The 25,337-nt window shown below is 45.4% G+C and overlaps 1 protein-coding gene across 1 annotated transcript; it reads right to left on the minus strand.

The window, feature by feature from the left end:
• Positions 1-12,559: 12,559 nt before the first annotated feature.
• Positions 12,560-17,762, minus strand: PROKR1 (prokineticin receptor 1). Its single transcript, XM_072858559.1, has 2 exons — positions 17,263-17,762; positions 12,560-13,256 (listed from the first exon to the last, which is right to left on the minus strand). The coding sequence occupies exons 1-2, from the start codon at positions 17,757-17,759 to the stop codon at positions 12,560-12,562; spliced, it is 1,194 nt and encodes a 397-aa protein (XP_072714660.1). The 5' UTR covers positions 17,760-17,762.
• Positions 17,763-25,337: the final 7,575 nt, after the last annotated feature.

Below are 25,337 nucleotides of genomic sequence, written 5' to 3' on the forward strand. Positions count from 1 at the left end.
AATGAAGTGAATAAGAAGACCTTTTCTTTGGCCGTCACCTTAGAGGGTACCTATCTGTTTTCATAGGACAGGGCTAAGATGTGTAAGCTCTCCGTTCCTTGCATTATGAGGTGCAAACCGTAATTCTTCCTCCTTAACTCATGATACCATAGATCTCTTTCAAACTGCCTCTGAAACACCTCAACTGCATTTCCTTTGCTTCAATCCTGTTCCTCCTTGTCGTCAACATGGAGCACAGGGAGAAGTTATTTCCCTTTTCATTTGCAGCATCCTTTTAGATATTTAAAGGCCCTTACACACCTCTCTTCTGCCTTCTCTTCCTGACATTAAACAAGTCCATTCATCCTATGATTAATCCTATGAGACCATGTTTCCTGAAACCTTGATCCTTCTTAGTTGTAGTCTCTGGATGCTTTCCAATTGGTGTCTTTCTTGAAGGGTCATCCTCAGAAACAGACAGTGTTTTTTTCAGATGAGAATTAACAGAAGCCCCTCAGCCCAGGCATGCCTCTCAGGAGTGGTTTTCCATCAACTGTCAGTAATTTGATCGAGACTAACCTCTGTTAGCCTGTTTATGGGAACATCAGGTGAGAGGGTGTGGAGGCTTTCTGGTAGTCCACATCCAGGTACCTGCCCGTGACAAGGTGTTACACTGTCAGAGAAGGAAACCGATTTGTTGCTCCTTTAGCACAGCCCCCTCTTTGTTGTAATTTTTTGTTGTGATTGCCTGAATACACATGAACTATTGGATAATGACTTTCTTTGAGTGGGAAATGAAATTTAACTCTTTACTTAAAATGATGTTATTTAATTTTAAAATTAAATTAATGAATTTTCAATTTAATTTACTTTTTCTTTCCTCCTCTTGCCTCTTAATTCTTCACTATCCTGCTGTGACAAACCAAAGTTGTGTCTGGACAACAAGGGAATGAGAGATTTCTGTATGCTCAACTACAGAGCTTTACCAAGTTTATTCCCAGTTTATTCTGTTACAGTTTTGTTCTAGGAAGTCAACATGAACATTTTTGGTACTGACACGGAAGAGCGTTACAGGGCTTGGCCAAATCCCCTCCCTCTCTGCAGCGGGTCAAAGGCGCCACTGTCCTCTTTGTGGCTGCCAGTCAGTGGTGAGGAGGACTTTGTGGACATGGTGCCCTCTGCAACACCCACCGCTATGTGTTTTGACCGGCTCATGTGCCTGTCTTGTTGATGTGAACAGGCTCCTCTCGGGGAAAGAGCTGAGGCGGAACCAAACCCAGCATTGACTGGGCCTTGCCACTCCCGCACCAAGCTGTGCGTGGCCTCAGCCCTCCCTGCGGCCTCGAGCCCTCCTGCTCCCCCGTGTTGGGGCTGTGTCGGGATGGGCAGCGCTGGGCAGCTAGGCCTGGCCTGACCCAGGGCTGCCAAAGAGCTGGGACAGGAAGCCACCCTCGCAGCAGCGAGGCAGGGCCTGTCCCGTCCCAGGGAAGCTGGCCTGGAGGCCGTGCCCAAGACCTGGCTGGAGCCGGGCTGTGTCAGGGCAGAGCCGCCTCAGCAAGCCCTGCCCAGGAGGGGCCGGAGCAGGTCTGCAGCGCGGGGCTGGGGCTTGCTTCAGGTGGGGTTTGGCCGGGGCTGAAGTGAGGGGCCGTCGGGGCTGGGCAGGGCTCAGCTACGCTGGGCTTACCTGCCGTGCCCTGCCAGCCTTTGCCCCCTGGGGCGGGCTCTGCCGTGGGGGGAAGCTCTGCCGGGCTGCTCTCGCCTCTGGCCGGGGCTGTCGGCGACCCCCTTCTTCCCCCGGAGCTCCCTCCCCTCCCCCTGGCGGCGGGTGCACGCGCGGCTTCGGGAAGCTTCGGGCGGTAACGGCCGGCGCGAGGCGAGGCGGGGCGTTGAGTGTGAAGCTGCCGCCGCGCCGGAGCGGCGCTGCCCTGAGGAGGAGGAGGGAGCGGACACCTTGTCCTGAGGTATTGGCGAGGGGAGAAAGCCGCTTTCCTGCGGGGAGCAGGCGGCGGGCAGCCTGCCTAGAGGTCCGGAGCCTGTGCCCGGAGCTGCCACAGGCACAAGGAGTGCTCCAGGGCGTGTAATATGGGTGTCACACTGGGTGTTTTAAGTGTGAGGCCCCAGCAGCTCAGAGGCTGAGCACTAGAGTCAGAGACTGGAGACCCCAGGTGCTGCCTCTTTTGACCTCAAAAGAGGTCATTACACATTGGCCCTTTGGAAATTTGGCATTTGGAAACTAACATTTGGCATTTGGAAACTAACCCTTGGCATTTGGAAACTAACAGAGTTGTTTTAGTATTGAAACAAGGGCCAGGTAAGAAGGTTCGTGAACGGAAGCACATTCAAAACCTGTTCTTCAGACAGAATTATTTGTGTGGAATAAATGAAGCCTGGCCCATGCACTGAGCTACACGGGGGGGGGTGGGGGGGTGGGGAGGGGCTTTGTGCTCCAGTCTTCCTGTGCTGGACATGGAGAGAAGGGTATGTAAATCACACCCGAGCCAAGCAGGAGTTGCCTGAGCAGGCTTAACTCTGGTGCTGGCCAGCATTGTGGTGCTTGACTGAAAAGGTGGTGTGGAGTCAGCTTTTTCAGAGCAGTGTCACAAATGTGTCTTTGCTTGTGGTGTGGGTGCCTCTTGCTCTGCCATCCCTGCTGCTTGCAGGGAGAGGAGGTGGTGCCTGGGGCTTTCAGGAGGGGGCTTTCAGAGAGACCCCACTGCCCTCACACTTGTGAAAGTCTTGTAGGGTCTGGTCTAAAGTGCACTGGCTTGCTCATTGCTTTCCCTCTAGGTCCCCATTTACAGAATTTGCTGGCTTCTGGTGTTTGGCAGCCCAGAAGTAAATGTCTCTGCTTTATTTTTCTTCTGGAACAGACTGTAGTAATGTGGCTTTTCTCTTGCAGCATTTTGTGATGAGCTTGAAACTAAGATGAGGAGACTAGAGCAGACTGGTCACCAAGTGCGCTTCTCTGCTATATATGGATGGGACCAGTTCTTGGGTGACTTTCCAGCTTCAGGTAAGAAACTCAAGTTGCAAAGACAGAGTATTTTGACAGTGAAAAGCTGAACAGAAGCAAAACTTGGTAGAAACAAATGCCTCGCTTAGCTGACACCTAGTCCAGATTTCACAAGCTAGTGTAGTGGTACCTTGTGCTCATGCTCTGGCTCTGCTGCTGCCGCCTCGCCCTTCAAAGCCAGCTGTCTGATTCCTTTACCTGACTGAAAGCCAAGTGTAGCCTGTTGCTACACTTTGCGCTACCGTGGAGGAGCCCTTCACCGTGCCACCTGGCTGTTCTTGGAGCCCTTCATTGTGCCGCCATGGAGAAGCCCCTCATCGTCCCACCTCAGAGGAGGCCTTCATCGTGCCACCCAGCTCTTCTGGAGCCCATTATCGTGCCGCCCCTGAGAAGGCCTTCATCACGCAGCCTGGTTCATCTTGCAGCCCTTCATCGCGCTGCATAGGAGGAGCCCTTCACTGTGCCTCCCCGGAGGAGCCCATCATCGCACCATGCTGGAGGAGCCCATTGTCGTGCTGCCCCAGAGGAGTTCTTCATCGCACTGCCCCAGAGCCCTTCATCACGCAGCCTGGCGCTTCTTGGTGCCCTTCACTGCACCGCGCTGCAGGAGCCCTTCATTGTGCCACCCTGATGGAGCCCTTCGTTGTGCCATGCCTGAGGAGCCTATCATCACGCCGCACTGGAGGAGCCCTTCGTTGGGCCACCCCGGAGGAGTTCCTCATCACATGACCCTGGCGGAGTCCTTCCTCGCAATGTGGCAGAGGAGCCTGTCATTGCTCTGTGCCGGAGAAGTTCTTCGTAGCGCCACGCCAGATGAGCCCATCATCGCACCGCATAGGAGGAGCCCTTCACCATGCTGCCCTGGGGAATCCCATCATTGCACTCCCCTGGAGGAGCCTGTCATCACGCCGCATAGGAGGAGCTCTTCATTGCGCCACCTAGCTCTTCTTGGTACCCTTCATCACGCAGCTTGGTTCCTCTTGCAGCCCCTCATCGCCCCGCCCCAGAGGAGCCCCTCATCGCCTGACGCCTGAGTAGCCCATCATCGCGTTGCCCTAGAGGAGCCCTTCGTCGCAATGTATAGTTAGATTGTACCAGTTGGTGGGTTGTGACAGGAGCTGAATAGTTAAAGTTGCATCTCAGTAATTTGGTAAAATTACAAATACAAATATTTGAGTGATTGTATACATCTACAGTGGTATTGTCTTTAAGTACAGAATCACCAAGGGTTCTCATACAAACACGTCCGTTTCCAACGTATACAAGTACAGTTTCAGGGGTTTCATTAGGATGTATTTCAAAATGACAAACACATCGTTCTGTGTCAAGACAAATGTCTTAGGCCTTAATGGTATTACTTGCACAAGTAAATCACTGTTGTTTCCATACAATGCATGCATCAATGTCAGTAGTTTGCCATTTGTTCCGATTTTGTTGGGCCCATACTCTTATGTTCTAACAGACGGGTGACAGTTCCATTGTGATTTAATCCCAGTGCAATGATTGGGCATATGGGGTATACCGAAGCATTGCGTTTGGTTAGAACAAAAGCTGTGGCTTTACTTGTCAATAGGGTCATAGGTAAAATTGACTAGATGCTACTAGGATTAGAATTTCTTTTCAGATTCAGTTACGTTATCCCAGATTACTTTTTTAATTTCAGTGGGTAAGGTGCCCTCTTCACTTTCTCTTACAATTGCTGCCAGAGTAGATTGTACCCACAATTGAGCTTGAATACAACTAAGAGCGAGAGAGACATTAATTTGGGCTGCACCTAGTGCGTCCACAATTAGTTGGTGGTCTTTTTAATTAATTTTTTCCCATTGAGGTAATATATCAGATAAGAGACATTTGTTAGTTCCCAGTGCCGATAGAGAAGATTGCAATGAACATTCTAATTTGTGTAAATTACTTGTTGCTGAGCTTATTTTGTTTGCTAAAACTTCAGTGTCCATGTTGTTTAATACTCCTAATCCTTTTCCTAAAATACCAGTCACATCTCTTCTTGATCATTTTGGGGAGGTGAGGGCTCATCCATGCAACCATGCTAACCATCCTGCATGGGACACACTTAGGAATGGCCAGCAAGTAGGTTTAATTGCAGAGATATTGATCTGTGTTGATAGTTCCACTCGTCTGAGGGACCATGGTGGATTAAATAGCACTTGTTGCTGGCCTGTATATTTGATGGCATAGGGTCCAATTTTAGAAATTTGTGGGGACAGAGTTTTCTTATCCTTTACAATTGGGGCGGATGTTGTTGTACTAGGCTCAGTAATGTCTGTTTTAAATTTAAAGGATAAGGTGGGTCGTCTCATGTTGTGGTGAACCCAGAGGCATACTGCAAAGACAGGTTGTACTAGGATAAAATTGTACCAACAGTTCAGTCTTTCAGAGGCGCAGAGTTTTGTATCTTTTGCTATTGGGTTTGATGTAATGTTCACAGCGATTTGAGATGCCTTCTCATAGGTGGATCCATTGATTATCTGACATCCTGCTTTTATTTCCTGGCCTGTCACTCCCCAGAGTCGGAGAATTCGGTTAAAACCCTTAGGATCCTTGCTCCATTCACTTTCTAAATATACTTTGATTCTGTGCATTACTGTGATTAAGAGGGCCAAGTCGTCTAGAATTTAGTCCCATACTTCTGGTATATGTAACACAGGCTTGGGATCATGGCTTCTCTAGGGTTCTTTGAGTAAGGCTCCTTAGTAAAACTAGGGGAGTATTCAGAGTAGGCACGGACATCATTGTGATAGGTTTGGTGATTCTGAGAGCTATTGTTCCTAGTATTATGTTGCGTCCCTTCAGAGCGTTCCATTTGCATGATATTTTAACATCATAGTGTCCCTTCACTGTGTCATGTATTGAGCAATGACTTATGTTACAGCATTTTCTATATGACGTGTAAGAGTTACTGTGAATAATCATAACATAAGTATATCCCTCATTAACAGGTGGTTGTGCTTTACAAGTCACATTTATATTGCTGTCTGTTAGTAACAAGACAGGTGGCTTATCTGTGTTGACACAATTGTGGCTGATTTCTTGATTACAATTAAGTTGAGACAGGTGGGCATTCGTGGGGAAGCAAGTATTATCAAAATCTGTATTGCAAGATAAAAGGGTAAAACAAACTGGTCACGGTGGGGTTTTCCGGACAGGTTGCCCCATTAAAAAGAAGGAAAAATCCATCGTGCACTAATTCTGTGTTTTGCACTGCTGCTGTCAGTAGCTTCCCAGGCAAGTGGGCCATGAGATTTAGTTAGAGTCATAGGTACAGCTCCAATTTGTGGTAAAGTTACCATGACAGGTTGTCCTGGCAGTAATGCTATTGGATATTTTCTTTCATCAGGAGGTGGAGCATGAGGTTTAGTTTTTGTAAAGAGTGCTTGGCTCCCAGTGGGCCCATACTGATTATTCAATTGATGAAGTATTTTGGAAAGTCGAGTATCCCACTTGGCCTTTTGTGGCTTAAGGCTCCATTTCAGTAAGCCCTTTCAGTAAGCACTTTCTACCATCCAATTTGATAGTAGGGGGTGCGGAATACCCACTGAATTTCGAATACCCATCACAGGCTGGTGCCTGCTTGCCAGTGGCATCCATCCATGCTGCGTCTGGCTTGCTGGCGATGTCCGCCCATGCTATTGCTAGCTTGCCAGCAGTGTCTGCCAGGCTGTCACCAGCTTGCCCACGGCATCTGCCCACGCTGTTGCCAGCTTGCCAGCGGTGTCTGCCAGGCCATTGCCAGCTTGCCAGTGGTGTCTGCCCACCGCTGTCGCCAGCTTGCCGGCAGCACCATTCATCATGCTGCCACGGAGGAGCCCGTCATCGCACCACACCTCAGGAGTCCTTCACTGCGCAGCCCGGCTCCTCTTGCAGCCATTCATCCCGCTGCCCTGGAGGAGCCCTTCGCCACACTGCCTGGCTCTTCTTGGTGCTCTTCACCAGGCTCCTTCATCATGCCACCCTGGTCTTCTTGGAGTCCTTTTTCATGCTGCCCCAGAGGAGTCCTTCACTGCTCCACCCCGGAGGAGCCAGTCATCACGCCATGCCAGAGGAGCCCTTCAGTGCGCCACCCCAGAGGAGCCTATCATTGTGCCACCCCAGAGAAGCCTTTCATTGTGCTGCACCAGAGGAGTCCTTCATCGCGCCGTGGTGGAGGAGCCCATCATCGCGACGCACCAGAGGAGTCCTTCATCGTGTGGCCCAGCTCCTCTAGCAGGCCTTCATGGTGCCGCCCCAGAGGAGCCCTTGATTGCGCTGCCTGGCTCTTCTTGGTGCCCGTCACCACGCCACCCTGGAGGAGCCTGTCACCATGCTGTCCCAGAGGAGCCCCTCATCACTTTGCCCTGGAGGAGCCCCTCATCATGCTGCCCTGGAGGAGTCTATTATCATGCCACCTGCCTGTTCTTGGAGTCCTTCACTGCACTGCCCTGGAGGAGCCCCTCATCGTGCAGAGTCGGAGGAGCCCTTCATCGCACCGTCTGGCTCTTTTTGGAGTCCTTCATCGTGCTGCCCAGCTGTTCTTGAAGTCCTTCATTGCGCCGCCCCGGAGGAGTCCTTTATTGCATGCTCAGTTCTTTTTGGAGCTATTCACTGCTCTGCCCCGGATGAGCACTTCACTGTGCCACCCCAGAGGAACCCTTCATCGTGCTGCCCAGCTCTTCTTGGAGCTTTTCATCACACTGCCTGGCTTTTCTTGGAGTCCGTCATCACGCCATCCCAGAGGAGTCCTTCATTGTGCCGCCTGGCTCTTCTTGGAGTCCTTCACCGTGCCGCGCTGGAGGAGTCCTTCTCCGCACCACCCGGGAGCAGCCCTTCAGTGTGCCGCCCAGTTGTTCTTGGAAACAAAACCAGTCCTGGTTTTGAGGGAGGCGTCTTTGTGCTTTGAGCAACTTTGTGCTCAGTGTTGGTTCTTATTATTCATGCTTCTTTTGGTAGTTTTATATCAGGTTTTGTCCCTCATCCTCTTGTTCTGGATGGTATTAGGAAGGTCACTTTGGAAGCTGCAGTGATCCCTGTCTCATCGGTGGTTTTGGGGCTTTTCCTGGCAACATGTGTTAGGGTAGAGTCTGCAAAACAGGATCCTAACAGAGCGGAGGAGAGAAAACAGGATCTCTGGTGAGTCCAAAGGGAGTAGTGTCTGTCTTGTCTCAATTGTGCTTTCTTCTGCTCAATGGTGTGGGTTTTTTCAGTACAGATGATACCGAGTGTTTGGAAAGGGTAGCCCAAGCACCCAGCGAGGGTCACAGCTCTGCGGCCACAGGGAGTGAGGGAGGATGCAGACACCAGAAGTGTTGGGTAAGTACCTAGATGCCTGAGTGCCGAAAGCTGAAGCATCTGTTGCTGCTTGTTGGAGGCATGGGAATCCTGGGAATATCTGCATGGCCCTGTCTCCAAGCTGGCTGAGCTGGCCCAGTTTTCAGGGCCATGCAGTAGGCGTGTGATGCTGTGCTGCAGAGGCAGCAGCTGGAGGGTGCTGTTGCCACAGGAAAGGCTGCCAGGCTGAAAGAAGAAGGAGCACGGTTAAGTCTGAGCACCTGAGTGAGTCAGTCAGTCCTCAGGGAAATTTCACATCCTGGCTGTTGTGACCCACCCTGGCCTGGGGTTTTGCAGGTAATCCTCCTTTGGTAGAGAGACAATGGTTGGAGTTTCTTTTCCTGCTATTGCTTTATTAAAATACTTTATTTTTTCAGTGTCCGTTGCTGAGAATAACTGCTTTTTCTTCTCTTAATCCTCTCTTAGCCATTCAGGGTCACCATTTTAGTTTCCAGTTACACCTGGGTTTTTTTTGTTTTTGGGAGAGCCAGTGTGAAGGAGCAGGGACTGGATTTTACTTTCAGTTATCCCTGGAGGAGCTGCTGCAGAAGGAAGTGAGCAGTTTTGGGAGCAGTTTTGGGAGCTGTGCCACAGGAGGACAGCTCACTAGGAATCCGGTGTGATAGCACCATATTTTTGCTTTTTGGCAATAAAAATTGGAGCAAGCCGCAACTGAGACATGGTGGCATCTGGTTTGTTCACTACATGGTTATCTAAACCCTGCTAACAGCTCTTGGGAGGATGCCTCACCCCCACCCGCTCCTCATCCTTGACACATCCCACAGTTCTTGCACAGTGAAGTCCTTACTGCTGCTGTGCCACTGGAGATAGTAGTGGGCAGCTGGTGGCTGCAGAGGTTTTATCTGCCTTCCAGTGGGTAAGAGCTTGTGCTGGAAGGGGCTGCTTCTCCTCCGTGACAGATGCTGCCTTCCTCCCAGCTTGTGCTTTTCTTTCTCTGTTTAAGCATGGCTCTTGCAAGCAGAGCTCCAGGTAGGTGCAGTCCATATTCAATTTCCTCACTAAATGTTGCCATTCAGTGTGAGTGAGAAAGTGTTTCTGCAGGGAGGCACCGGGCAGGAGGCAGCAGGGTAGCCCCTACGTGACAGGGAGACGAGGGAGCACCCATCTCTGGAGTACCCGTTGGCACCCACACTCCCTAGCCTGGGTTGTGTGGGTACAAAAAAGCCTTTCTGTTCTTTTCTCCCTGCACAACTCACTTAAGCTATAGGGATTGTGGGGTCTGGCTCCCACCCTCAGGTGCTCTGGTTGGACCGTGGCCTGCCTGCTCCCCCCCGCCCGAGGGAGCCACTCAGGTTGGGGCCTGTCCCCGCTGCACACTTCTGCACTTAAAGGGAGTATTTAAGTGACTTTAAGAGTCTTGTAAATTCTCCATTGAAGTGCACTCATGGGTGGCAGGCAGGCCCTGGCCGATGGAGGGGGCCATACCCTGTTACTCCCTAGATGAAATGAGTTATATGGGGACAAAAAAGCTCCATGGGATTTCTGTCCCCATGCAAGGCCCTTGGGGGCTCTGGGCCCTATGGGGAGCTCAGTTTAGGAGCAGACATTGGTCCCTGAAATTGAAGCCTGTGACTAGTTTTGGGGTGTTTGGAGTTGGTGCAGATGCAGGCTAAGGGCGATGTGACTGCTTGGCTGCTCTGATCAGGAAACAGGGGACCGCCAGCCTTCCTCAGTGGGAATCCTCCTCTTTTGGGGGATGCTGCTCACAACAAATGCAGTTGAGGGCAAAGCACAGCTTTTTCTCCTGCCGTGTCCAGTGGTTCAGGCTGAAACACTGCTTTGCTGCTGGGAAGACCTCAAAATGTCAAAATACAGCAATGTTGCAGACCCCAAAACCTAAATCCGCAACAGGGGCTGTGGCAGCTGCTGCTTTACTACCCTTCACAGGGACATCACCATGTGGTGATGGCTGAGAACACTGGGCAGCTCTCAGAGTGATTTCCAGAATTTTAAAGTAATTCTTTCCCCCAGTTTTTGCCTGATACTATATTGCTTGGTGGGGGTTGAACTTTTTTTTTAAATAACTCAGCCTGAGGTGGATTTCCAGGTGTGGAAAATTGTCAGTTGTTTGGCTTTGTTGCACCAAGAAAAGTCTAGGAAAAATAGGTGGAAAGAGTATCGGGACACTCTAATAACAGGTAGTGTTGCTAGCTAATCCCCAATAGCTAGTATGGGTTTCAGGAGATAAATATGGGTGCATAGTTTCAGAAGAAACCATGAGATTTCAGGAGAAATTACAAGATTAAGCCTCTTGATGATGAAATACTCCAACTCTCTGGTCCTTTCAATTTCTTTGGCAGGCTGGGAAACAAATGGATTTAGTACTTATCCCTATTCAAAAATGTCATTTTGAAGAATGATTTCAGTAATTGTTTTGCCTAACAGAGCAAATTATGACGTGTATACACTCCAATGTGTATTTTTTAAGAGCAGCTAATGACGAGAGGATTTGAGCACTTTAATGGATTTGAATATCCTTTTGCCATTAAATTTAATTGGTCAGCCTGGTAGTTTTTCTTTAGCAGAAATGGGATAATTCACATTAGTCACTTGGGTAGGAAAATTATGGCTAAGGGAAAAATGTCAAAAATAATTCACAATGCTGATATTGACTCCATGTTTACTGTTTTATTAGCAGGATTTGCTGCTCACTTTAAATTCACGAATAGACAAATTATTTACAAAAGCCATTTACTCCAAAAGTAGGCGGTACCACATACTTTAAAACAGGAAGCATTTGTCATCACAATAGAAAAGACTTGATTTCAATACACAAAAGTGCATGACATCTTATGTGTAGCTTAAATGAGTACGTATTACTGCTACTGTCACCTGCTTTATCACGATTATCAGTTAAGAAACACCCGTCCTGGAATGGCACAAAATCAGAATAGTAAAAACAGCACTGGGGGAGGCAATGCAGAATTCATCTTGAGTTGTTGCCTCACGTTTGACCAGACAATGAGCAACTCAACTTCAACTTGCTGAAGTCTAGAGTCTGTCTCCATTGCTTGCAGAAGGACAGATCGTCTCAAGATCTCTATGCTATTTTGGCCCTACTTGTACTTTATCTTGAAGGTGTACACAAACTTGATAAGATGTCTAGGCCTGGTTCAGCAGGGTGAATTTTTTTCCCACTAACATGCTATTCTTTTTTATGGGTCCCACTGAAAAACAAATTTAAACACATGAAATTCCATCTGAACAGAAGAAAACACTTTTTCACTGTGAGGGCTGTTGAATACTGGTACAGGTGGTCCAGGGAGGCTGTGGAGTCTGCATCCCTGGAGTCAGTCAAAGCCCAAGTGGACACAATCCTTGGTCAACCTGTTCTAGCTGACCCTGCTTGAGCACAGGCGTGGACTAGACAATCTGGAGATGTCACAAAAACCTCTATGATTTTGTGATTGATTCTGTGAGAGCTCAGTGACTCAAGGCAGCAGAAGCTGGCCGTAGGGTGCCTGGAGGTGAGAGAAGGGAACAGGTCCCTTCAATATGTAGCTGTGCCATTTCCAAACACATAATAAACAGAATAGCATTCTACATAAAACTACAGAGTGGAATGTTGATAAAATATTCTTAAACAAGGTGTCACAGGAAGAGACTTGAGGCTTTCACTAGACTGTGAAGCAGTATTTAGCTTTGTAGAGAACGTGTCTTTCATAAGAGCATGCTGCACATTGAACAATAGAAAGCTGGTGGTCTGTAGACTTCAAGGAGCTTAATTGTGAGGGGTAAACTGAGATGATAAAGAGTGACATGAAGCAAAATGGGCTTTTTTGCCATCTTTCCTCTTGTGAGCGGAAGGAAAAGGACACTAAATAGCTTAAAGGTACAAATGATAAGCTCAAAGGGGTTAAAAGATTTCTCTTAAGAAGAGACAAAGAGGCATCATTGCTAGGATCAGCAGTCAACTCTTCCATCTTTGTAATATGCTTTAATGCATTCATAGACTTTTTTGTTCACCTTAAATTTTAAACAACTAAAACGAGTGTCTGCATCCCAAATTTACGGATGGGTGAACTAAAGCACAGCATCAGTCTGAGTTATGGGATTATACAGCAGTCCAGTGAAAAGAGTTCTTGTGGAAATGCATAGTCGGCTGCTTTTTGAGGGCTCTCACCAATGGTGGGTATTCCCACAGACAAGGGAGAAGCTGCTGAGGAGGCATTATTTCCTCTTTTCCCCCTCTCCAAAATATGTGAGATTAGAACTGCAGAAAATTTATTTCAGTTTTATGCAGTCTACCTCCTCTGTGACTGGCATTGCACTTGTTCTCAGGTCTAAATCTGTGCTAGATTTGCTTCCATTATATGTTGATCTCCATCTGAGCAACATGATCTTCTTGAAATACTTCATGGTGTTATTTTTTACAGTTACAAAACACATGGTGTTTATCATGCTGTTACTCATAGCAATGCATTCAACTATGTAAAAAGCAGTAAGATAATGCTTCTCTTTCACAAAGATGGTGGGGAAAAAGTCACGGACAATTGTGAAGCCATAGAAGGGTGCCCAGCAGAGAACATAGGCAGTCAGGATGCACATCAGTACCATAACAGTTTTTCTTCTGCATCGAAGCCTCTTTCTGATCTGTTCCGTCTGAAATCCTGGTACAGTTTTAAACCAAAGCTCCCGAGAGATCCTGGCATAACACAAGGTCATTGTAATCACAGGTGCAACAAATTCAATGCCAAAGATGAAGAGGAAGTATGATTTGTAGTACATCTGCTGGTCAACTGGCCAAATTTGACCACAGAAAATTTTCTCCTGGTTTTTCACTATAAATAACACCGTTTCAGTAGCAAAGTATGCGGATGGGATAGCTACAAGTATGGAGACGATCCAGACCAAGGCGATTAGGAAGGTTGCTGTTTGATAATTCATGCGTGGTTTCAGTGGGTGAACAATGGCCAGATACCTAGAACAGACAGATACATTCAAAATGAAGTCTGAAAACAGTATTAGTCAGAACACAGTTCAAAATACAAGTGGACAGAATTAGGCAGAAGGCAATTGCTGTCATTCGTAAGGAGAGAGCCTGACAAATTTGTCTGTGAGGAGAGGTAAGAAAATTTTCCGAAGTAGCAGCCTAGAGCCGAGTTCCTAAATCGAGGCAGAAACTCTGGAGCGAGTGGCTGAAGGGTTTATTAGGACAGTGGGTACTTGGCAGTCTGAAAATACGAGCATACATTAGGGTGTCTGAGGATGGTTTTGAGACATGTCTTAAACTCCATGTGTTAATAAGATCAAACTGAAAAAGTTGTAATTTTGTATCACAAACTTTTTAACACAGATCACATGTCTGGGAGTTACGGAAAGACTGGAAGAGGAGAAAGAGAGGGAATATTCCTATTACTGACAAATATGTTTGCAGGACCTAGCAAAATATGCAAGTGATGTCGTATCTGGGACGTGCCATGATACAGCATCTGGAAATTCTTCGGTGGACAGCACGTGTTCAAGTGAGAGTTTGAAACACGCAGTAATATACACCTAGTCAGTTGCAGGTAAAAAGACAAACATGTAGAAACATGAAAATGTTTTCCCTAGGCAGAGAACAATTTAAATATGCTTTTTATACCAAGAGGTCAAATATATGTAACTGTTTTTATTATTTTCTTGGTTATTCCATGGGCTGCAGAGAGCTGAAGCTGATGCTAATGAATGGTTACAGGTGAGCATGTTTTCAAACCACCAACAAAGGACTGTGTATCCATTTTCTGCCTATGCAAATTTTTGTTTCATCTGCTGGAGGTGACTATTGCTAATTAATCTTAAATGTGCTGTGTTAAGTAATATGCCAAAACATAAAACTTGAGTTAGGTATTTGCAGTCCTTATGACTGTAAAGCTGCAAAGTATACTGCAGTGTTTCACAAAGAAGCGTGGAGAAACGGAGGTACATTACTTGCAAGATCCATCAGTTGCCCTCGATAAAGTTAAAAAGGGGCTAGGGCAAAATGGCATTCACTCTGGGGTTTTTTGTTTGGTTAGAGGTTGGTGGTGTTGATTTTTTAAGAAGCTATAGATGTGAGAAGAGCTAACATTAGAGTACACTGTCCCAGAAAGATAAGGATATTTCTGCTGAAGGGAGATTTTTGTCAGAGACACTCCAGACCTCCTAGTACAATTGTATTTAACACAAAGGATTGTTTCAAAAAGTGGAATTTCTCATTCATTCAGAGGCTTTTCTATCTGTATATATTCTATACATAGATAGCATCCACAGGATGTATTAATTCTAAAATAAAACGGAAAGTCAGTGGCGCTTTTCATCAGCCAGATCTTGGAAGCAGATGAATTGTTCATCGCTCTTAATAGTGCAGGCTATATGTCAAGTGACAGCAGAATTACTCAGCCTCATTGTGGAGCTGATAAATGAATATTTTTAGATCGGGTCCTGTGGAAACAAGGTTGTGGGATAATGTATGTGTATGCATTCATAAGTATGCATATCTGCTCAGCAGAACATTTGGCTGTGTGGGGTAAATCTCTACAAGAGAGTCGGGAGGGAGCTTTCCTGATTGTCATTGCATACCACACTTGGGCTGTTACTGCGGAGTGGTCCTGGAGCACATGAACTGAGTTCAGATGAAACTTCCCTGGAAGATGTGTTCCAAAAGTATACATAAAACACACCAAGTGCCCATGGGTGTTCAGTCCTGGGGACCCAGCTAAAGCTAAACCCCCTCAAATATTTACAGTGTGGACATTGGACCCTTAGCACAAACTCTTGCGCTTCAGATCCTCTCCTTTCACATTGCATTATTTTCTAGTGTAGATGTGGCCTTAAATATGTGAAATTCCTACGTTTCATGTGACTAGATATCAAGGAAGATGAAAGAGAGTCCTACTCGAGGGAAATCCTGTGGAACAGGCTTACCCTCTCTACACAGGTGAGCCCTTTTAAATGATCTAAACATGGGAAGACTTTTGTTAGAAGCCTGTTCTTTTTAGAGACCGAAGTCAACAACCCACATGACATAACCAACATGGAATGGTTGATTGTTAAATGAATGAGGTTTCTCTGTGTTCACCAAGTCAAAAGCTCACACAAAAAAAAGGCAGTGAAACCAAAACAGTGTGTTCTTACAACAAACTTCAGTGATTAATCCTTTCCAGGATTGTTTTTAAAGATGCATGGGGAGATATGCTAGAAATCTTCTGATTTCTTAGCAGGCATAAGGGCTCAATGACCCATGTTACTTCATCAACCTGGGATGCACTAGCAGAGCTTTCCAAGAACATTTTTCAGAAGTTGAAAAAGATAAGAAATAGAAAATGGTAATGCATACACGACAGTGTTTAGAAGCTTAACCCTGAGTCCTCAGCTGCTGTTCAAAGGTGGTTTTGTTAGATGCTTGTTAAGGATTTGTTTCATAGGAGCTGATTGTCCTTTCCCCCACACCAGGCAAAACATCTCTGAACTTCCCCAGAGTCTTTCCACAGACTTCTGTTGACAGCAGTAACAGCTGAATCAGCCATGCACAAGCTGTATCTATACAACCATCAGCAGGGTTAACTGCTCCTGATCTGTCTTTTGGATCATACCAAAAACTATACAACATTAGACTAGAGCATAAAATGGCACATGAGAGAAATTGGAAAAAAAAAAAGGGAAGGGGAGCTGGGAATCATACAGTGTATATATGCAGAGGGTATACAGAGATGTATATTGTGTTTGTACACAAAAGATGACTTGTTGTGACAGCCTTTCTCTTTACTCGGCAGGTCTCTGGCTTTCTGTGAGTCAGTCGTGTCAGACTTATGTCAGCATGAAGCTGATCCTCAGTGCCTGGGTCCGTCAGAGTCTGTGGTACACGAGGCTAAAAGAACAGGAGTCATAAGAAAGAATACAATTAAATTATATTGTTAAAATTCCTGGAGTGAGAGGCAGGCATAGAAATATCTCAGGACTGCAGCATAAAGCTGCAGGTGGATATCATTATGTTCTGCTTACCCCATTATGAAGGCCGTAGGAAAATCTCTGCTAAACCAGGTTGGTATAGCATTTTATTATTTTCTGGACAGTGCCATAAATACGGGTGTCATAAATGACCCATGAGTCTTTCCTGGCTTGCCACTGTGCCATCCTCAGAGAGGTGTGTAAAGAGAGAGGAGGGCATGAGAGGAGAGTATTTTAATGGAGAGGAGAGTGCTGGCCATACTCACCAAGCATCCACTTCTGGGTTGGAGCATGCAGCTAAGACCTCAGTACTATCAAATGGTTAATTTAATGATTGTTGGTTTTTCTCAGTAGGGCACGACAGAGGATAAGAACTCTTATTTTGCAAGCTAGATAGAAGTCTTACCTTCTACTCTCTTCCACACCAAAACAAAAACTGGGAAAAATACCTTAGAGGGAGAAAGAAATATCCTGTAAGGCAATAACCCTGTTGGAAACTCACCTGTCAAATTCTGTATCACCAGTCAACTATTTCTCTTGCTGAAGAGTATTTACTTCACTGTTTATAGAAGAGGTTAGACTCAGAAAAGCTGTGTAGGCCAGTAGTGAAGGTTTCTTAGAGATGTATGGTTTGGATCAGGATTATACAGTGCTGATGAACACCCTCGTCTCTGGGTGTTTCTGATTTGTCTCTCTCTTTCTCCTCTTTCCTTTATTTCATAAATCCTCTCCTACACTTGAATCAGGCATATTCTTATGAAAAAAGAAATCATTTTAATAAATCAACATTCTTTTTACCTGAAAAGTTCAATCAAGAAATTTCCACTGAGTTTTCTCCAGGGTAATGTCATGACCTCATGTGATTAGATTTTTATGAAACAAGATACCCAGGCCTGTGTAGTACCTACCTTGACATCAGATCCTACAGAACAGCTGAGCATGTTAAAAACCTAGAAATCTGGAGAGCCCACCCCAGAAGCTCTGGCCATCTCCTTGTGCAGTGACAGCACCCCACGTACCTGTCAACAGCTATAGCCAGGAGAGCATTGGTAGAAACATAGAGGGAGACGGTCCGTAGGTAGTTGACTGAGGCACAGAGGATGTGGCCATGCTCCCAGGACAGCTGCCGCACTACGTAGTAGTCCATCTCAAAGGGGCAGCACACAATGGCCACAATGAAGTCTGAGATGGCCAGGTTGGCAATCAGCAGGTTGGTGAGGTTTCGCAGCTTCTTGTAGCGGGCGAGAGCAGCAATGAAGATGAAGTTGCCGATGCCACAGACCAGCATGATGCCAACCAGAGCCACCCCGATCACAATCTTGGCTGCAAAGAAGGTGCGGGTTTTGGTCATGTCATCTTCACTGTCCAGTGGCAGGTCGTAGTCACTGTAACTGAAATTGAAAGGGAAGGAGAAGTTTCGCAAGGAGGTTAAATCCCCATCGTGGAGATTGTAGATTGCAGCAAAGTTGAGGTTGACAGTAGCATTTGGGTTATGTTCAGCTTGCTCCATCGCCATGTCTGTCTTCTTTTGACACATGTGGCTTGGCTGGCCCTTGGTTTCGTGTTAGAATTACCCAGGGTGGCAGGGCACGACGGTGGGAGGCGAGAGACCTCATCCAAAGTTTCCTTCTGAGCAGTGAGTCACCTTTGTCTTTGTCCGCATGAGATTATAGAGCAGCAGCCTCATTTATCTCCTGAGGAAACAAAAAGAGGAAAACATTTCCTGAGAGGAAATTACAGCAAAAATACTGTGCTTGAGGGAAAGCAATAGCCACCTTACTGCCCCACAGCAATATTGCTGGCTGTGCACAGTGGGAAGAAATACCCTGTGAAAGGATGCTTCTGTTATCATTAAATCCCTTGAGTTGCATAATAGACTGGTTGTTACACCCAGAAGTTTTATTTACCAGTGATGAAATTTTGTTTTCAGCACACAGTGAAATGACAATATGGGAGTATAAAATCCAGTTTAAACCTCCACCAGCCTTCAAGCCCACAGTGCTGTCATCCCTGTGCAAGGTAAAAAAACTAAAATAAAATGACACCTCAGTTTGCTGAAATGTAGCTAATGTGCCTTTTGGACAAAGTTTTTGCTTTATGCTAGATGTCTCAGAGCGATGTGGTAGGTGAGAATGAAAGGAGAACTGATGTCCAGGCTCCTAAATAGATTTCTTAATTAAGTAAGAGTTGCCAAGACCCAAGAAAATAGCAAAGCCAGCTCTTTCCTTTTTGGCAGCCATTAATTGAGTAGGGGGAACAAATTTTCAGCCAGCATAATCCATTATTGCTTCTCTCAAACCAGTGGAGCTCTGCCAATTTGCACAGACAAGATTTTGTCCTGTGAACCACCTTGTAGGGCTTTGCTGTGAAGGCAAATCTGCTGTTCATAGGGAGAGTGCTTACACAAACAGGCTCTTGAGGTGAAAGGGAAAATCTTCCTTAAGCAAGACAAAGTGCCTTGAATTTTTGAAGATGGGGAGGAGCAGGCTCCCCTCTTTGTACTGCTGGTTGTACCAAATGTTAAAAATTTCTTCATTTTCTGCACTGAGGGAAAAAATCTAATCTACTCCCTAATTTTGCCTCTACTCTGTATCAAAATGCTGAGAGGGCTGTCTTCTTGCATCTTCCCATGCCACATCTGGGAATCCTCACACCGGACTCCCAGCTGTCAGGACAGTCCCACCCCATCCCAGAAGGGAATCAGGGGGCATTACCGCTTTTTCTGCTTTGAGACAGTAGGTCTTCAGGGTGTCAAATGCTATTGAACAATGTCCGTTACGGCTACAAAGGACAATCTGCATAGTGGAGCTGTTGCCCCCTTCTTTCCCTGGAACCACCCTCAGCCCCCGATGTACCAACACTTAATACATTTGTGAGAGAAACTCTCTTGTACAACTTCTGTCTCCACGTTGCTTTTCAAACTGAGAGTTGCAGAACAACAGAATAACAGAAAGCCAAAGCCTGAAACTAAACAACAGTTCAAACAATTGACTGCTTTACAAGACACCCCAACAGCTGCCTGGAAATGTGAACATTAATTTAAGAGAAATACGAAATAAATACTTGGATGCAAAATCTGTATGTTGGTCAAAGCAAGGTGCAGTATCTGTTTCAGACAGGTTTCCCTGCAAAATACCGAGAGAGTGCATTACAATAAATAAAGACAACTCAATCATCCGTAAACTGACATAACACCATCAGCTAACTGTACCTGCAGTTGCTCTTGTCTTCTTGGAGGTCTCGGGCACCCTGGGGATAGCCTCCAGGTTTCTCCCCTGCAAATGTGCTGCTGTCACTGGAGCAGAGAAAGGATCACTGAAAGCAGCCAGAGGACTTCGCTGAATGATCATTTCTCTCCCAAGCAGGTTTGCCCTGCAGTTCAGGGGAGGATGGCTCTGCTGTCTCTGTGCATGCATCTAAAGCCTTTTCTCAGTGGGAGGCACCTTGAAGCTGTCCGTGCATTTCTGATTTTAAAGAGGCAGTGCAATACGGAGACAATAGAGCACAGCCCTTTTTTTTCCCTGCTTTAAACCCCCTGAATGCATCGAATCAACGGAGCAGCTTTGTTACGAAGCCTGACCATGGAAGGTGTAAAACCCCAGTCTTCACTTGCTCTTTGAGTTTTGTCTGTGCTGGGCAGCAGCTACCTATACCTGATGTGACACAGAAGCAAAATACAAACCTCTCAGTGGAGAGGAGGGGGAGGAAGGAGGGTGAACTACTTTCCCAGGGACCCTTCTCCGTGGATCTCTCCATGGCTATTGTCTTTAGGACTGCTGCTGTGGCAGCTCCTGCAGAAGGAGGGTCAAACATTGAATAGCCGTAAATAAGAGGACCCCTGACAGCTTTCCTTGCCCTCTCAGGGAATTACTTAGAGCAGAAAAATGGCAGTGAATCCTGAAGGACTTGGTGTCCTTTGCTAATGCTGCCTCCTCGTTGCTCTGAAGCACTCACACCCCAGGGAGCAGTTCTCTTGCTTCCCAGTTCTCCAGAAGGAAAGGAAATGCACAGCAGATCCCCTTTCCTCTTCTGCATCTCTGGTCTTATTCACATTAGCTGACATTTTCCAAGATGCATAGTTGGGACACATTATGTAGTCCCCAGCAGATGAGACTGTAGGAGGCTGTAGAAGGTCATGAAGAGCGTAGAAGATTTGCAGAAAACCTAAAATATGTGGCCTACAATGCACGCTCACAAGACTTGGCTTTCATGAGCTAGTGGGCACTTATCTCTGGAAGAAGGAGATAAGGAAAGAAATCTGTTAATGTGCAATATGTCTGGGGTAAAAGGGCCACTAATGTGACATTTCTTCCAGAAAACTTATGAAAGGCCAGAGAGTCCTCACTGTCTTGGAACCAGCAGACAGCATTAAGAATTTGACAGCAAATACTTTGCTTGGCTTTATTTTTAACAGTCAGTGTAATAGGTGAAAAGCCATTAAGGGATTTTTAATATGCAACCAAATTAACAATGAGGAAATCAGATACAATCTACATTTGGATTGTACAATTCAACAATTAAACATTTGTTGAATTCTGTCACAAAAAATGTAAATATAGTAAGTATAGGGAGAGGCAAAGTGAACTTACAGCATACATCAGAATCACATCAAAAAGATCCCTAAAATGGGTCACATAAACCTTAAATGTTCCTTAAGAAAAGCTAGTACACTAAAGGGAGCTCTTGCAAGCTTTACATTAGGAACGTGCATGATCTCTTTAAGACTTTGTTCAGCTGTCTCACATTAAGTTATCTAGTGAGTTAATCAAGCAACATGATACCCAATTATTTATATTCCTTTAGGCCACAACCTCAGCTGCTGCAGAACAGTCTATCCCCATTGACTCAAGGCAAGTTGGCATTGGAGCCGTGGTAACTACAGCCCCTCCAGATCTGCGCTTCATGCTTGATATGGAGCTTCTGTCCAGCAGTTGTTCATCCACTGTGCTCCAAGTAATTGTGCTATATGTGTCAAGCTGTTCCTCAGAAAATACTAGTAATATTGTGAAATGATGTGATTTGCATATGCTGTGCAAGGCAGTGCTTTGTAGTAGCTGAATAGAAGTTGTTGAATAGACAGTGAAACCACTGGTCCTGAGGGCTGCCCTTACAGGCAAATGGGCAGAGTGAAAGCTAAAAGCTGGGTCTAGAGCCTCAATAACTGGCCTGGTAACCTGCTCCGCTACAAGGGCTGGGGTGGTAGTGGAAGGACTCTAAAGCCATGGGGTATACACAGGAGGATTTCCCAGCTGCAGGTGCTGTGTAAGAAGTCCCAAAGGCTGCCTTCAAAAACCGTAGTCTCTTGTGACTTCTGGTGTAAATGTGCTGAAGGAGCAGCTCCCTGGGGCAGCCAGGCTGAGGTATGGCCTGGGCAGCCATCTGCCTGTGCACAGCTGGGATTTTCATTGTCCCAGCATTGCCTAGCCCAGGGCCTTTGCAGCCTGCAGGTCTCCTTTTCCTGGGAATGGGGCACTGGAAGGCTTGCAGAGACTGAGAGATCCTTCCCCACAGCCCATGTATGACATCCATTTTATCACATGATTACGCTCTATTACATTGTATTTCAAAGTCTCCATATTTTGTAGAGAGCACATGATTCTGGTGTTGGATTTCTGCATAGGACAAGGTTTCTCCTTGATAGTGTTTATTGGTGATTCCCCAATGGTGTCACAACATTTTACACAGTGACACAGTGCATTTCCTGAAACCAGTGTTACCAGTTTGACGAATTCAGGCTGAGAAAGAAAAGCTGATTCTGAAAACTGTCATGTAAACAATTTATATCCCTGGTTGGTTGTTTTTTTCATTAGTATGCTCACAGTTTGAACAAGGAAGTTATTTGGAGGCTAAGTGATGCAAAAAAAATTGCAATGTAAAGTACTTGTTTAGAGACTTTCAAATAATGAGTTTCTAAAGCTAGCATTTAGCCTGGGAACAGACCTTAGGACTCTGGCCTTTCATTTCAAAACAGCAAACTCACCAGCTACTGCCTTATTTTTCCTAATTGCTAAATAAATTGGACTCTGAGTGAGGTAGTTAATCCTAGGGGACTTACATAAGCTTTGCATAAATTATAGCTGGAGTTTTACAAATGTTGCTAATACAAATCAGTTGGTGAAATGTGACAAAAGCATCAGACATCCTGTGATTTTCTGGAAAAACAAACAAAAGGTAGCAGCACACATGAGTTGCAACCATGTGTATTTCTGCTCAGTATTCCAACCAGACATTCGGCTCAGGAGTTTTACTAAATCTAAGAGTGTGTAACTGACATTTATGTTCAAAAGGACACTCAACTTGCTTACATAAAGAGTTAGGTATATTTTTCTAATACGTCAAAACATGCCTTGTGGTACTAGAGGAGAGTGACTTTTAGATGGAGTTTGGCAAAAATGTGCACACAGGAGTAATCCCACCATACTCAGCTGTTCCAATGGTGACTTGGGCTGTGGAAAAGTCCTGAGAAGGAGAGAGCAGAGAAGTGTTTGACTTCATTAATAGATTATGTCGTCATGTTAACTTCCCTCTTACCACCTTTTTCCTCTTCCTTACTGAGCATATCACTTCTCAGCTTGGGAAAAGGGGCAAAGCATCTGAAGGAGCAGCAGAGCAGGCTGTCAGCAACCATAGTGACACCCCACAAAGACAGCTGTCAGCGGTGTTGGAACAGCAGAGATGGTGCTTTCGTCGAAAAGGTCTTTTCCTTTCAGAGCTGCACAGGTTTCTGTGGACAGTGGCATTCAGGCAGATCTCACAGCTGAATGGCACAAGGTTTAGCAGAGCTGCACAGAGCTCGCTTAATGTGCAAGGTGACCCAGGGGCAATCAGTGACTTTCTTCCAAGCAGAAGCTCCTTTCTTTTTACTTGTCTCTTTTTAAAAAACTTTAAATTATCTTCCATTTTGTATTTCCTGTTTTCTTCATCTCTGTTCATCATTTTGTGATCATGTACGAAAATGGTGTTTATTTTGCTCAGCTCAGCGTAGTGTGGCAATCTTCTGTGAGAAGCACACTCCCTGCCCTCAACAATAGTCTATGAAATATGTAGAAATAGCTATAAGAAGTTTATATTCCTAGCTGGCACTTAGCACTCCTTACTGGAGAAGCCCATCTTACCTAAAGCAAAAGTGACAGTATTTGGGGCAGTGCAGGAAGCAGGGACCAGCCCAGGGACTGTGCACAAGTTTTGATGCCACAGTAGTATGACATGAATGACCACAAAAAAACCCATTTCAGTCTTTAAACATTCAATGTTTTGTTTAATTCTTAAATATTACTTTTTTTTCCTTTTCTTTTGGATGTGTTAGGCTTTGTGCTTTTTTTAACTCGGCCTTCCTTAGGGCAAATGCCTGTTACCACAAACCCTTCTCTTGAGCAGAAGGCCTCTGAAAGGCAAATGTTAAGTGCTTTTCTCCCCAAATCCTGCCTGGGCATGTTCACAGCTTGGTGGATAGTAATGTGCCAGATGTGGGCAGTGGCAGCGTGCGGCAATGTATCTCCTTGCTGTGGCAGCAAGGCAGAAGATCACTGAGACAGCCTCCTTTGCCCCACTCGCTTACCAGCTTTGTTCTCTGCTAACACTCTTCCCTGTCACAGTAGTCCCAGTCAGCTCTTAGGGATTGCTTAATTTTAGACTGACTGTCAAACCCATTTGCAGAGATTCCTGAAAAGCCACAGCACTGTAAGTTTTGTCTGTTCTATGCCACATATATGGAATAGCAAAGATCAGTGTTTGGAAACTTTTTGCCAGTTGGAGATAAAGATCAGTTTAGCCAGTTGAAATGTTCTGTTTTGATATTGGCCTCTAACGAATGTTACTGCAATTACTTGGAATTTCTAGGAATGCCTTTTCAAACTTAAAAACTGGAGATTTTACCTGGCAATTGGAAATTTTCCTCTGCTTCTGCCTTTGCGCCCATTGTACAAAAGAACACTTATTAGGCAAGGTTTACAACTGCAGAAGGCAGACAGTTTTTCTTTATTTCTGAACATTGTTCTAAGAGAATTAAGATGAAATAATATATGGCTCATATAGAACAACATTTTGGAAAGAGATCTCAGGATTATCATCTGATCTATACTGCTGTTCCTGGGCTGCATTACATATACCCAAATAATTTCTGACAAATGCTTTCCTGGCCTGTTGGTGAAGAAATTTTGTAATGTAGAGGTCATGTCTTCTGTATGAGACTATTAAATGTTTCTTAGCTGCACCAGATAGAACTTTAATGGTCCTGCTTTAAATTCCTCATTTTAATATCTCTGATCCAGATCTGAAGTCTGCATTTGGTCTCTTCCTCAAGAACTGGTTTACTCATACTCCATAGTCAAAAGCCTTTGAATTTAGAAACATCTAAAAGGAGCTTAATATGTCCTATATCTCAGTCAGGCTTGTTGCTCCTTTGGATTTTCAGAGGCAGTCGTCTTTATTTTGGATCTTACTCAAAGATACACTTAGTGCATCTTCTTTTCAGTGGGTGCTATGAGCTGCAGAATGCTTTTGGAAATGAAGCAGCTTTTTAATTGAAGTGTCTCAGTAGGAGATACATCCTTCTGAAAATCTGCCGACTTCTTTGGAGGTCTAAGTAGGAAAAGTTGGATGCTGCATTTCTTAAAAAATTTAATCCTCATCCATTACAGCTACAGTCTCAAATTTAAGCTAAATTGTCAGCACTTCCTTTGTCATTGTTATTCTCTGTTGACAAAGCCCTTTGATTTGTAGTATCACCTCTTCAGCATCTTCTTTTTTCTGCTCCTTTTATTTCAGTGAACATTACTTTCCGTTCATTTGCCACAGACAGAATCCTGCTCCTTCATGTCTCCCCTTTTGATTATTGTGGTGGTTTTGCCATTGCCATTTGTCATTGGCAATTTGGCATTTCACCCTGTATTTCCATGGCAGGCAGAATGATTCCAAGAATTTCCCTCTGCAGTTCCCATAATTCCACTTTTACCTAAAAGACTTCTTTTCCTTATTTCTACCATCTCAGCATAAACAGATACGTACAGACCAGAGTATGTCACTATGAAGCACTTTTATGTCAAGCAGTGTGAATCACGGAAGTCTGGCTTGCTTAGGCACATGCAGAGAGGGG

Source organism: Ciconia boyciana, chromosome 3 (assembly GCF_034638445.1).
Source record: "Ciconia boyciana chromosome 3, ASM3463844v1, whole genome shotgun sequence".
NCBI lineage: Eukaryota > Metazoa > Chordata > Aves > Ciconiiformes > Ciconiidae > Ciconia > Ciconia boyciana.